The following is a 15,255-nucleotide window of genomic DNA, read 5'->3' on the forward strand; positions in this document are numbered from 1 at the left end:
AGTATGTATGTCAAAGGAGCCCACAGACAATATTTTTCTTTCTCCACACATGCATACACATACTTATTTAGTAACAATGCTAGTTAAAAACAAGGTAGGCAGAATTTGCAGGTCTAAGGAATGATGTTTATAAAACAAAATAAAGATCAGGACATTATTATTTTTTACTTAGTACCTACATGGAGGTCGTGGCAGAAGAGGAGCAGCCTATTGTACTGAGCCTGGTACAGACCAGTAATAAATGAAAGACTCAGGTAGCTTGCGGCATAATGTTTAAATCTTTAATAAAAGGAGATGGTGGTGTCTTGGCAAGGAAGGGTATGAAGAGAATCTTCTGGAAATTATTTTTCATCATTGTGCTTGTAATGAATTTCACTACACTGCTCTAACGTGAAAACAAAGTAATGATATGTAATTCAAAAATTTCATTACTTGTGTCAGTAAAACTAGGTATCTAGTAATTTCTGCCATTTTCTGAAAATGCTGAACACTGGGGATATTTAGATCAAGGAGAAGGAGTTTGGAAGATGAAATTTAATGTTATACCAGTTATCTAGTACAAATGTAAATAAAAGGTAACCCTCATCCTGTGTGAAGGGTTGAAAAAAAATTTTGCTTCAAAAAAGTTTCCCTACTAAAACAGGAACGCAATCGTGACAGCCTTTCTATTTCAAATATCACAGCTAGAACCACCAAAAAGACTCCCAAACTCCTAGAGTAGACAGTAGTTAAAGGTTAGCTAATATCCTTCAAAGCTCTAGAGATAGTTGTATTCTCCCGTGCTATTCTCTGGAGCTGCATATGGGTCTATCAGTTTAGTGGCATTATAAAAAAATTTACAATGAAATAATAACTCTCTTTTCTAAGAATAAAATCATTTCATATAGAAGCACTGATGAAACATGTACAAACTGGTAATGCCATGTTCACATTTGCTTTCTACTCTGTAGTAATACTTGTCCCTTTTCCTTTCCAAAAGTGATGTTCAGTAATTTCAATATAAAGCATGCTGTTAAAGTCATATCAGTTGTTTCTAACTTTGAGCTTGTTTTTGTTGTTAAATATCTTAACTAGTCTAGAACAACAAGGTCATGGAAATGAGGATGTTCAAAGCTTCTAGATTACAGACAAACAATTTGTACAAGTGTAATTCTTAGATCTCTGAGAGATAGGAAGGCTAGTTGAACTATTATTTATAATACGTATTTACCTTTGATTCTTTGGCAGCATATTTCAAATTCCTGAATGTATATCTTGTGTGCTTATGCTATCTAGACTTTTAAACTATACAAATCCCTCGTTACCTAGTCCACTGTCATGATCACTTTCCCAGTATATTTTGAGTGAGTCTTTGATATGAAAATTCTCTTTACAGTGCAATATTTCATTCCCTGGGCACAAGTGATACACCAGTAACTTCAAACTTGAAATCTGTTTATTTGTGCTGTTATTTCTCAGAACACACTATCAATTTCATTATCTCACTTATTTCTTTACTGCCTTCCCCTCCCTGCCCACCCCACCTCCACCCCCCCACCCCCCCCCCCCCGCACTGTTTACTGCTTTTCTTAATTCCTATGTGAATTAATTAGACTACCTGAACTTTCAGATAGCAGATCATATCATCAGTGGCTTGGAGGACATAATTATTTTTTATCTTCTTTGTGAATAGAGTGGCTCCAAACTGTTTTCTGTGTCATTGCCCTCACTGGTCGCTGTGGTTTACTGATGACCTGAGACAGATGAAGAGTGGGAGCAAAGATAATCAAAATGTCATTGTCTAATTATGAGATTGAGAGGTTTTTTTGTCTTATGCTGTGACTATATAGAGAGTGCAAAAGGTATTTTCATTAGGGTAACTGTTCATTTGCATGCAGCAGAATATTTCTGAGTGATACAAATCTGGTTTTCAATCACACCAATTACAGTTGCCTTGATAACAAAATCACTCATGACAACAAAATCATATAGGTCAACCAAATCTTTTGACATGAGAAGTACTGGGTCATCTGTTCTGGATTTTTTGCTGAAGTTACTCCCTGAAGATATAGATGATTTGTCAACTCTTCAGACCAAACCCTAAATTTATATTGATGCATTTTGTTCAAGAAAGACTTGTCAGTTGTCTTCAAGGAAGTTAGTTATAAGTTTCTGCTTAAAAAACCCCAAACAAACCAAACACAATCTTATTTTCTCTTCAGGAGGATAATAGATCATCTAGAAGACAACTCTGAATGACCACAAAGAATCCAATTTAATCTTTGGGCATGCAACAGAAAATTGTGTAGTATTCTGTTATTTTTTTTTCCTGGCAATGGATGACAAAAGGGTCATACTATTTTTTAACACTGCAGTTAGATTTGGTTCAGGCAGGCTATCTTCACTGCTAGTAGAGAAGCAATATTACTGGTGTTGGCAAACTTATTTGGAAGGTTAGCGATGAGTGTGACTACGTAGAAATGATCACGCTCAAACTAGCAGTCCATCTAGTTTACTATCCTGTCTCTGTAGATAGTCCTAATTAGATAGTCCTAAATCTCAACAATTTTCAGCCCATCTTCAGTGATAGTCAGTCTACCTGAGATCTTGCTTATCCTGTGGAAGCGCTCATCTCTTTGCATTAACTATTAGAGAAGTTGATGGTGATGTTATCTTTAGTTAAGACAAGTTCAGTTAGGTGCCAAAAGTTTTATGGAATTAATTTGGAATTAATTATGGAATTGATTTAGAATATCTCTATCCTGGAACATCCTCCCTGCTGCCTTGATTAATCCTTGGATTGTGTTTGTAGAGAGTGTTTGTCAAATACAACTGAAAATAGTGGATATGACTGAAAAACAGAAGAATCACTGAACATTATATGGGAGTTTCTGAGAGAGGAAGTTAGTTTATTATTGTCCACAGCTTATGACGTCAAAAAAAAGGGTGATATTTTGAACTATGGTTGGCATACATTTGTATGTAGAAGTTGCAGACTCCAGACTTCATTGTTTTTGTGGCTGTAAAGGAATAGAAAAAAATCCTCTCTCCTTGTTGCAGCTGCTGTTAAAATAGGCTGTGATAAGTTGGTCATGACCTCCTTTCATCTCTGCACTTGCTACTTCCACATGAGTAGCTGCTGCAAGAAGACTGCCTTCTATGATTCTTCTCCCTGACCCTATTTCTAGGTAAAGAAATATGAAAGCATGTCATCTTTGATGCCAAAAGCAGATCCTTTGAGATAGGAAGTGTATTCAACTTAAAACCCAATATATCTTACTGTTGATTAAGAAACTAGCAGTTAACATAATTTACTTTTTTTCTATTTGCTGCCCAGCAGTTAATATCTTATTTCATAGTAGGCTAAACTCAGCATGTTTAACTTCAAACTATATCTATATAATGCTGCTGTTCTGGATCTATTCTCACCTGGCACTGGGCCAAGAGAGAGCCCAGAAAACCTAAAAGTAAATCTCACTTGCATTTTGGATAAGGCCTTCACATCCATGTTCATGCTGTTGGACTTCTCTTTAGTAGTTGACATAGCCATTGCTATGAAGCTAGAAAAGAATTTCAGCTAATGGGACTGGACTAGGATGACATAAGATGTAGGAATAATAACACAGGGGCAAAAAGAACCATGCCTCAGTTTGAAATCTGTGCTGTTCTTACCTCCATAACTTTTAAGTATTTGACTGTGTAGTAAAGAAAATTATGAAGTAAAGGGAATAAAATCTCAGTCATAAAGATGTCACCCACCTCCTACATCCCTTAACTAGCAGTAAGGAACACTGTCTTTTTTTTTATTCAGAGGTCTGGCTGAAACTAGGAATTGAATAAAGATTAGCTTACAAATGCAGCAGATGTGGCATGATAGGAAGGAAGGGTAGAAGTTATGAGAATTGTAACATGACTGAAAATGTTCAAAGGAACACAGTTACCTCAGTGCCTTGTTCAAGTTTTGTAAGGCCCTTACATCTTTTAGGCATTCCTGATAATTTTGCTCTGAGTTATACAAAAGATGGCAAGCACAGCTGCAATTAAATGCAGGTGCTTAAAACAGGTACTAGAATCCAGAAAGAATTTAGCAGTCCATTACTTCATTATTATATCCAATACTGCAACAGGTTTGTCAAACCTTTTGAGTGAGAACGTTGTGGTTGGTGGGTGGGTTTTTATTTTTTTTTATTTTTTTTTTTTTTTCTGGTGGGAGAGTGCAGACACAGGAAGAGGGCATCTAGCTACTACAACAAAATAAGTCACTATTTTGCCTCAGTGTTCTATCTTCTTTAAATAGAAATCTTGTCTTCAGCTGGATAGGATGAAGAATAAAGTAATATATTTGCCTTGCAAGTGTAATAAATATGTTGTTTCTACCTGAAATGGCTTTTCTAAGAAAGAAGATTCCTTATTAAATGATAAGGAAATATTTTAGTGATTATGCATTCATTTATGCATCAATTCATAGTGGCTGTGTTGTGCATAATGGTATATAACCAGCACAGGATGCTTCAGTGTAGATAAACACAGGAACTACATGCATTGATGAGCATTTACTTCTCTGTAAAACTGCTTTGTTTTATTCATGTGTGCATTTTCTCCTTCTGTTTTGTCTCATTAAATTTATAACAATAGTATGTACTCAGATTTAATGCCTGCAATGATTATCTGTGTTTGCACGTTACAGGAATTGCATTATTACTTGGAACGTGTGCTCAGTCTCAGGTTAGTAGCAGATCAATTCTTTGGAGCCAGTGCTGATTAGTACAATCCTTAGCAGCATTGTAGAAGATGATATTTCTTTATTGAGTCATGTTAAACAGTATCTTGGCTTTTGCTATGGAAAGAGAAAAGAGGAAAAAGGCAGAGAAGGATGCTTTTATGCATATGACATGCAGCCCTGAGGAAGATGCAAATCTGGTATGAAAACTAATTGCTTTCTACTTTGTTGCATAGCCTGAGCTATGCGGAGTAGAGCTGACCAAAAGTAGTATGTGCTTTATGTTAACTAGTAGTGATTACTGCAGAAAGCTGCCACAAAAATATTACAGTTAAAGGGACACTTTTAAAAATAATTCTTCAGACTTTACAGAACAGAATTTATTGCATTATAAATGGGTTTTGATGGGCCTTCCTTGATAGGTGAGTAGAGGTGAAAAGGATGATGTAGTGTAGCTAGTGGAATGGAAAAGCAATTATATTTCATCAGAAAGATAAAATTCACTGTACTTTCCACCTCAAAAGATTGCTAAATATAATTATATGTAATATAAACAATTAAATGCAATGATAGTCAAAAGGTTGGGTTTTTGTTTGTTTGTTCTGTGTGTCCCATCCCTGCTCCAGTGCCGCCCCCATCCTTTGTCTTCAGAAAGAGAAAAGAATAGTAGTATCTGAATTGTGGGCAAACACATTGTGCATTAAATCACTTTTGTGTGACTGTCTGCTCAAGGACAGTTTAAAGGACAAGGCTGAACGTGGCAGTCACCAGTGATTTGCCTCCTACAACAGGGAGTCATCCATCTACATATAACAGCTTTTTAGCCATTTAGGTTAATTGTCTTTTACAAGATATTTCCAATATGCTCTTGGCAGGTCCTGAGTTCAAATCACTCACTTTTCTATACCTTTAATAATTCCATCTTTATGAAATGGCAAGATGAATTTAACTAAAATATCTTAAAAATAGAAATATCATGTAATGGGTCTGTGAAATAAATACAACATAAAGCAATAATGCTGGAATATCTTCAGACTGAGAAGGTGATCATGATGTGTATGTGATGTCTGGATAAATGTTTAGAATTTCATTGCAGACCACTTGAAAGGTGAATACACAAGGTTTATACCACTAACTTTATGGCAAAATATATAAACTGAAATGAATGTATTACAGAGTTCCATCTTTTAAGTATATGCAACTATTGATAATATAAAATAACTAAAATAATTTTATATTATGGCTTTCTATTGTTTATAGGAATGCAGTATTTAATGTTCTATGCTGACAGGCATTCCTGAGTTCCAGATGGCATTTGAGAATTATGTAGGTTGTTTAATCATCAATAAGTGGCTTATATGGAGAAGTAATTAATACCATGGTTATTTTCTTTATGAGTCAGCAGGTGTGTCATATGCATAATTTCTAGTGCGGAAAAAATCAAAATGGCTTCTGCTGTGCTATATAATTTACAGAAAGGAGGATGCTGAAAAAGGATTCTTTTTGGTTATGTTGTGATTTGTGCTGTGGATGTATTAAGAATGTAATTAAAAAGGGAAAGGATTTTACCTGAAGATTTAAAAACCCTGAGAAATTTTCTGGAATATTAATACTATTTGTAGCTGATTTTTGCATTGTATTTCAAAGAAAAGCAATCATCCAGTTTATTGAAAACACTGACCAAATACCAGAGATGGAAAATAAAAGTAGTCAAATATGAAGAAAATTAGATAGAAAAAAGGATTAAGAAAATAAATAATTTATAGTTTCCCATGTAAAAAGAAAATGTTAGTGTTATCCGTTTTGACTTGTCTATTCAAAATATATTAGCACCAAATATCATATTAGTGGAACAGAGAACCTATCATGGGAAGGACAGTGAGATATTTTCTTTGCAACTGTTCAATAATTTCCTACTGTCCTAACAGTTTCCTATTTCCTAATGTATATTTATTGTTATACTATCATTTACTGTAGCAATGAGCACACATGATCTTCAGTGAATGTTTGTGCAATATTCAGGTGGCTTTTATGATATATGCAGCAGTGTCTTTTAAGATCATGTATTGGTTTTTCTTTTTTGGTAAATACATACAATAAATCTATAGATAACTTAAAATCTGTGTATTGCCACCTAGACTTTAATCTACTTCATTGTCATCCAGAATATGAGGATTATGTCCTAATTCCATCATCCATAAATATACTGAAGTTCTACAGGTGTCTGTTTACCTTAGCACATACGTATTTAAAAATGTGTGTCATATGCCTTTTTATGGATTCGCACTTCAAAGGAGTTATTTTCTATTCTTTCCACTCAATCATCTACCACACAAAGCATGGACAGTTTATAAGAGCTATAACTAAAACCATCTGAAAACATCTGTCATAAAATGACATTTCTCAGCTTTTCTAAATGTGTAGTTTCTCAATTATTTAAACTGCTCTGAGGTGTGGAAGGGCAGTGCACAGTTCTGTGAGGTGACAGGTTTGAGAATCTTTGCAACACATTATGAATCACAGGTAGGGCTGTATCATAACTAATAAGGGTTGATTTGGGAAGCTTTCCAGGAGGTCGTTTATCTAGCTTTGGAATATCCTGGGCAGCGAGTTTTACCATTACATCGGTGGAAAGAGCACTTCAGACATTTGGTTTTAGTTTCTAAACCATAGGCCATTTTATTCCTTCTAAGCCATACACTTATGGTTCCTGGCAACATCTGCAAGCTCACTTTATACTCTGATAAGCAGGCTGTTGATCTAAGTGTTGAAAGTCAATACTTCTAGCACTCATGGTGACCTTCTTCCTTCATGACTGTATACCAAAAAGTAGAAGCCAAATGTCTTTGAAGGTAGCTTATTTCCCTTTAAATTTTGTTCAACTTCAAATACAAGTTTCAAGATTGCAATGTGTGGTTATGCTGTAAAGGATGGGAGAGGAGGACTCTATTGTCTGCTTTTCAGTACTCACCACTGTGTTTAAACTTCTAGTACAGACAAAAATAGTAACAACTGTACTTACAAAACTCATTAAAATAGATTTTTCCTATGAAATACGTGCAGCAGATGCTGCTGTGTGGTGAAGGTCATTTCAGCATTCATTTGGAAAATGTAAGAGGCGAAATCATGGGCTGAGTAGAGTTGCTGAGCCCTGGTCTCTAAGGAGCTTGTGGTTTCCACATGAAAGCCTCAGCTTTTTCTTACTTTTTTATCCCAGATACAGTATTTCTTCTACTGTGTGTTTGCTGTTATTTTATTGCTTTAGCGAAATAGTTTTGTGCTTACATTTCAGGTAAACCATTGCATGATAATTATAAAACCATCAAATATTAACAAATATAATTAAAAAGAAAGGGAAATGCTAGGTTGTTTATAAATATATGACAAGTTTATTGCACTCTGATTACAGCTTCACAGAAATATAATTCCACTGGCTTCTGTAGACTTGCTCTTGAATTAGGCCAACAGAAAGCAAGTCCAGTATATTTTTATGTAAACTTTGTCCAGTTAAATTGTCAAAGCTGTGCACTGTAAAACTATTACAAGGTATTAATGTACGTTGGTTTGATGTCAAAAAACCCCACTTTATGCCTAAATGTTGATTTTTATCAATCTGTTGTTTCCTATCATCGTCTTTTCACATGGGTAAACTGCTCACTTTCCTAAATTGAATGATTTAGCACTTCTGTAGTGTTTTACAGTTCTGAAATGCTGTGTGAATATTAATTATGGCACAGAGCAGCCTGGTGAGGAAGGTAGATAAGTAAGTATTATTATCCCTATTTTACAGATGGGGAAGCTGAGGCACAGAGATTAAGTGACTTTCTCAAGGCCACACAGCAAGTCAGTGGCAGATCCAGGATTAGCACTCGGGGACTTCCTGGATCCCTCTCCCATGCTTTAAGCAGTAGACCACAGTGTTCACTGGACTCAGCAAGCAACTCATTGCAATAATGGACAGTTCCAAGGACTCGTACCTGGTCAGTGTGTCCATACATTTGTTTGCAGGCTGCCGCAGTATATAAACGTGGTTCGAATACCTCAGTCCTAGCAGATTGCGCACTATGTAAAATTTCTGACTTCCATAATCTTCAAATGGGGCGAAAGGAAGAAGTGGTAGAATTCTGACCTGAATGTGGCATGGCTGAGAAAAACATTTAGTTTTCATGTGTTACTCTGATCCTGATGAAACCGATAGGCAAAACTGCAGTGAATTCATGGCTTTGAGGATGTTAGTGTGGAGGTTGGTGCCTGCTTGGTCCATTAAAAGTCATCCAGGGCATGTATTCTATCTTCTGTGACTGACTGGTTTACAGGGGACCACCCTTATAGCCCCTCCTCTGCTACCAAAAAAACCCCACAACTCACTCAAACCCAGGATACTGACTTATGGTTAGTCTTGCCTATCCTTTCTGGTTCAAACTCTTACATATTGCAACACTTAAAAATAATAATTTCATACTTTTCCTGACATGCTAATAAAAAGAAGAGCATTACAAACTGAAATTATGTTACTAGTCTCTAGTCATCATGGGAAAATGCAGTGGATCTGCCACTATTTTTACTTGTATTGCGATAGTGTTTATCTCCAAATGAAATTAAGACCTAATTGCACCAAACTAATAGGGAGCCCTTCCCTCCCTTCTTCCCTTCTCCAAGGAGGCAGTACAGGAATCACAGAAATTACTCCTTTGACTAAATGCAGTGTGACTTTTGTGCTGGTAGATGCAAGGTGGCTTTCATACCGCTCCCTGGGAAGTGAGAGTGTACAGTGCAAGGTCTGTTTAATTGGACTTTGCTCAGAGTTTGACAAGGGAATTGGCAACAACACAATACTCCCAATTAAGCTGTTTTTCCCTGTAATATTAATGGAGTAAACCCACTTCAGAGAATGAGGCAAGGCTGAGACTTGCTGTGACATTACAGGAAGAGGAGGCAGGGAAGAAAAAGGTTGCCAGAAGATGAAAATTGAACACATGGGAAAAGAGGAGTCGCAAGTGTATGAGCATATTTTGATAAATATTAATGAATTAATTTGTATTTAGTTTACTTAGATAATCTGTAAAGGCTTTAAACTGTCCAGCAATTTAATATTTTCCCCATTGTAAATTTCCCATAAAATTGCTTCCATAAGTCCTTTTCAGGATCAGTAAAATACTGATGGCTGTGTCTTATGCTACTTCTGATGTGGCTGTAGTACTTGGCCTTTGGCATCCTGCCTAACCATTCATCCAGGGGTATGGCATCATGCCAGCATGACAAACATGCCCAGTTATGTCTAACTACTTAAACTAATGGATTCATTTTACCTAAGATGATCAAATGGTTTGTGCGAAATTATACTGCTCTGGTACATTTTAATAGATTATTAGCTAATTCTAAATTATTAGAAGACAAAACAGTTTCAATAGAAGGCCTTTCCTCATTGTCAGGTTGCAGAAAGGCTCTAATAAAGACACTAACGCTCTCAGTCTCTCTAACAGCCCAGATGCTTGGTGCTGACACATTCCTAGGATTTTTCTATATCAGAGAGCTACAGCATGACAGCTATTTTTGAAAAAGAGAGGAGTCTGAAACAAAAATTTGTATCCAGAATGCACGACATCCAGCTCTAGATGTGAATCTTTTTGCCTGGTGCACCTGCTCTTTAAGGAGAGGTGCTCGTATAGTTTAATTTCCGTTTATACTCTATTGCATTCTATATATAGATATGTATTTATCATGTAACATTCATATTCAAGTTTCCTTGCTTCCGACTTCCAATAAGAAACCAATTTTATATATTGAAATCAAGCATTTCTAGATCTAAAATCACTTACTAGAACCCTTCCACTAATGACAAATAAATATATGTAGTAATTGATGTTTTTGTATAATTCATTTTTTCTTCATCGCTATTTACTGGAAACCACTCTAAATCATGTTGTGAAGTACAGGATGGACTTAGCAATTGCTTTTTACAATTGGTGATGTCAAACTCATAGTGAAGCCAATATTTGCTTTAACACAGAATCCACTGCCCTTTTGCTGAACTCCCAAAAGATTTCTCTACTTAATGTGTTTTTTTTTTTTTTTCTCCCATGTCAGAAGTGACCAAAATCACTGATTTCTGTAGCTTTTTTAGCCTGAGCACAATACACTAATTCATCACGTAATACATTTACAATGCAGTAGAGAATGCAGTTAAAATGTATGTGTGACTACAGTATAAAATTAAACATGAAATACATGTTTCTGAGGAAAAATAGCTTTTCTGTTTTCTGTTGTTAGTGTGCACTATTTGCCTTTATTACAATGACAGCTTGGTGTTTGTAAAGAAAAGCAAAAGCTTTGCAGTTCACCAGTAAGTGAAGTCAGTCGTTTTCATGGTATTGAAGTTTTCTTTCTTATCTTATTGCCACTGAATATCATTCTCTAGCTTTGCCAAAGTATGAGGAGTGTTAGTGCTAATAATTTGGGAATTCTACATGTATCTCAGGATCCTGGTCTAAAGCGAAAAATACATGTGCAATCCCTTTCTTCCAGAGTACAAGAATAAAGCTGACTCAACCAGATATTTCTTCTCTCATCTCTTTCATTGTCCTTTTGACTCATGTTTTCCTTAGTTCCCAGTAACAAGTGTTTACTCATCATCTTGCAGGTTTTAACAGAAGAATTTCTTCATATCCAAAGTAGCTGTAATCATATGTTAATAAAAACTCATGCATAAGGAATATATTTTAATAAGAAAAATTAAATTATTAGAAACGTTTTTGTTCCTGAGTAGGAGTGACTAAATAAATATTAAAAGTATCTTTGTTTCATAGTACTGTGCAATCTTGCTGATAGTTTCCAAATAAGAAGCAGCTAATCCATCCTTTTTGCGTTTTGCAGAGAAATGATGAAGAGGCTGTTGTGGATAGAGGTGGAACTCGCTCCATTCTCAAAACACATTTTGAAAAGGAAGATCTAGAAGGTGAGAGATTATTTTTCTGTGCATTGTGTTGTCTCTTTCTTCTGAAAGTACTGAAATGCAATTCCAATGTGTAAACTTAATGATTTGAGCAAGGATGCAAAGAGATCGAACAAGAAAGTGGAATCTCATAATTTATTTAAAAAAAGATAAATATTACTCTTTTCCTGCAGTGGTGCTCAGATACAGATGATGGTGGAAGGAGTTTGCTTGTTTCCAATGATCTATAGTAAAATCCTGTAAACCTTAGATAAGTCTTTTTACCTTTAAGTTTCCAAATATATATATAAAAGCAGGATGGATGATTTAGTATTTATAACGGCTTCTACTTACTTTACTCTTCTCATGTTGTTGCCTAGCCACGTCTTCAGCTGAACAAAAACATGTTGGAGAATCACAGATCAGACAGATACGGGCTAATATACACTGCAGAAACCACCTAAAATCACCTTATAGAAGGAAGTGAGAATTTGAGAACTGTTTTATGACACTAGCTTAATAAATGTATTTATGCTCTTGTATTTAGTTGTGTGACCCACCCAAGTCATAATTACTGAATGAAACCGAATTTCTGTTGCACATATGATATCCTACCCACAAGACTGGAACTTGCTGATTTTAATTGTTAGCTTATTGTGGTGGGACATGGAAGCTTCTTATCTTTGTCATACAGCGACACAGGAAATAGCTAAAAAGAAAAACTAAGATTTGGGGTATACTTCAACATCCTACATACGAAAAGTTACCTGCCTCAGGTCTAAAGAAAGGTATCTCCATCTGTGCATGAACCTGAGCCTACCCTTGATTACTTCATCATATTTTTTTTTTTCTTTTCTCTCTGGCTGTATGAATGAATGTCAACATGATACACAGCAATTCCTTGTTATGGCTTCCCTCAGGAGCACCTCAAAAAGCAGCTCTGGCTGCGTTTTGAAAGGGGCCTGTCTGTGTTAGTCTGTATGAGGTAGTCTTTCACAGAAGGATGTAAAATGTCAAGTGGTATGGCATGAATGCAGTAAGTAGCTCTCTTCTCAGTCTGGGGCAAGTCTGAGCACATGCAAGGGTAGATCTCAGGTAAGATGTTTCTAGAGTGGTATTTAGGGTTTTGGTGTCTCCAGTAAGTGACTGCCAGTGGATCAGGCTGGCAATGATGGTTTTGGACTTAGCCACACAACCCTTTTTTCTGAATTTCTGACTTATGTCTTTTGTAGTCTTCAGTCCTTTGATCACATCCTTGGACAAAGTGAAACTTTTGCATCTGGTGTCTTTAGGAAAACACCTGGTAGAAGAATGGAGGCCCCCTGCCTTCCCTTCTCCTTGATACTGTCTCACAGAGTTTTTGTTGGGTAAGCCTACCCAAAAAAATGTTCTTTTGCCGAGTCATTTTACTGTGATCGTAAGGTGACATTTTAAAAACGGACATCTTTCTGGAGAATGACATCTTTAAGTGCAGTCACATGGGTAGACTCAAGTGTTAAGGCAATCAGAATTACTATGATGTTCTACATGTAACTACATGGAACTTAAAGCCTCATCTCAAAATTTGAACAAGTATATAATTTAAAACCTGCATTTAATTACTCTTTTTTCCCCACCATCCTATATGTGTAGAGTTGCTCCTGTGAAAGATCAGTGAAAATATTCTTTCAAAAATCTGCTCCTAGGATGTTACCAATAGAAATTGGAACATGACAGTGATCCCCCAATCAATTCAAACTGCTTAGAACACTGAAAAAATCTGTATCTAGCCAATGAATCTGCTTTTCTTTAAAATAAAATCACTCTGCTTCATAATGTTCTGGCAAAACGATTATTCAGTGTAGAATCCTCCATAATGCAGTTAGCTTTCTCAGATAAATTTCATGTCCACTCTAAGATCAGATCAGTGTGTCTTTAAATACATAATCACTGCATCCAGAAATACCAAGTGACATAAAAAGATTGGAAGAGATTGTAAATTTTAATATCCAGTTGCTGTTAATAGCATGTCCATTTGTTTCACAGCACATCTAGGCACTTTTCCATCTGGAAACAGTGGATGTGACTCACAAATGTCACTGTCTTATTCTTATCCAATGTACATTGTGTTGGGTTTTGCTGAAAACTTACCTTTTTTCTAATGACATAACAACTATAAAATATGAAATTATATAATCAGATGCTAATTGCATAGCTAAGTAAAAATGATATAATTAATATATAATTAATATATAATTAATATGTATTATGTAATTAGCTCTTTGACAGACATATAATTGGGTTTATGTCTTAAAAATGTAAATAGCTAGTTACTGAATATTCTAGCAAAGACTAGTTTTGACAGGGTTTAAGTTTCAATAGCACCATATTAGCAACATTTCAAAAACTGCAATTCATATGAAAATCTAAAGGTTGTTTAAATCTGAAAATCAGTATCAGTTTCTACTGATTAAATCTTAAAGTGGTAAGTATTTGCTACTTTTTAATTTTAGACTATAAGCATTCAAATGCCAGAAATACTGATTTAAATGTGTACTAAAATTTCCATCTGAAATTTCCTGGCCCAGCCAATACTTGTATTTGCATATTTTGGGGCAGCCGTTGTGCAAATATATTTCAAGTACATCTCTTGTTGAAAGCATGAAAATATCATGATGATTAATGCTGCCTGGAAGAACATCCGCAAGACTAAAATTTTGCCTCAGTCACTCTAGATCAGTGTTTTCTTTCCCTGAGCACTATTGTAAAAATTTGGGGAGGTAGGACTGGAACTGCAGTACTTACAGGAACAGAAGAGGTGTGGTGGTCATCTTAGAACCAGTAATGATACTTGTAATGTGTACTTCAAATTGTATCTTTTTACTTAAGCTTTGGTAGTGCTTTAGAGGTAAATTGTTTGCAGAGCTTTGGCATTCAGATTTTCAGCATGAATGATTTTTCCACGCAATTCATTTTTTCTGAGTTGTAAGGTCAAAATCATTCACTAATACCAAACAGGTCATTTGTCTGACTGTTGCATAAATGAAGGGACAGAGAAGGCATTTCTAAAAGCAAAGGAAGAAGCCTATGACCCCTGATTATAATCACATATTTTGCATGTTATCTTTCAATGTGTTTACAGACAAAATTCCTACTGAAATAAATATGCTCTTACTTTTTTCAGTGCTGGAATTCCTAAATGAGAATTGGGCACTGATTCTTAAGTACTTAATTGCAAAAGGGCAGATTGTACCTGTGCTTGGAGCAAGTAGGCAAGTTTTCATAAACAGATATGCCCATCAACAGGCAGTTGCACTCAGCTTACTTGGTGGCATTATCTCTGTCTGTCTGCCGTTGTTTCAATGCATGTTTAGTAGTAACAGTTTTCTGACAAGGTGGATATACCTACTTTTTCTCTCACAGAATAAAAATATTTGGATTGATCTGTATGTGTCTGGAGATCTCAGATTCTCTCAGATCACGTGATAAGATTTTTGAACTATATAGATATGCAAAAGCATTGGCACTAAGTGTGCTCCAACTAAGGTCTTTTGCTTATGCCCACCGTATCAGCTGAGAGTGAAAATGACTGTTCCATGGCTCTTCTTGCTAGAAATTGTCAGCTGCAGATCCTGGATTTTTGTGG

The 15,255-nt window shown here is 35.7% G+C and overlaps 1 protein-coding gene across 1 annotated transcript in view; it reads left to right on the forward strand.

Moving 5' to 3' along the window:
- LOC104361158 (sodium-driven chloride bicarbonate exchanger) overlaps positions 1-15,255 on the forward strand; it is a 111,073-nt gene that overhangs the window by 12,924 nt on the left and 82,894 nt on the right. The window contains exon 2 of the mRNA XM_042784412.1: positions 11,573-11,654. Coding sequence (XP_042640346.1) covers positions 11,573-11,654 — 82 coding nt within the window. The remainder of the gene's footprint in view (positions 1-11,572; positions 11,655-15,255) is intronic.

This window comes from Tyto alba, unplaced genomic scaffold (assembly GCF_018691265.1).
Source record: "Tyto alba isolate M040663 unplaced genomic scaffold, T.alba_DEE_v4.0 Super-Scaffold_7, whole genome shotgun sequence".
NCBI classification, from domain to species: Eukaryota; Metazoa; Chordata; class Aves; order Strigiformes; family Tytonidae; genus Tyto; species Tyto alba.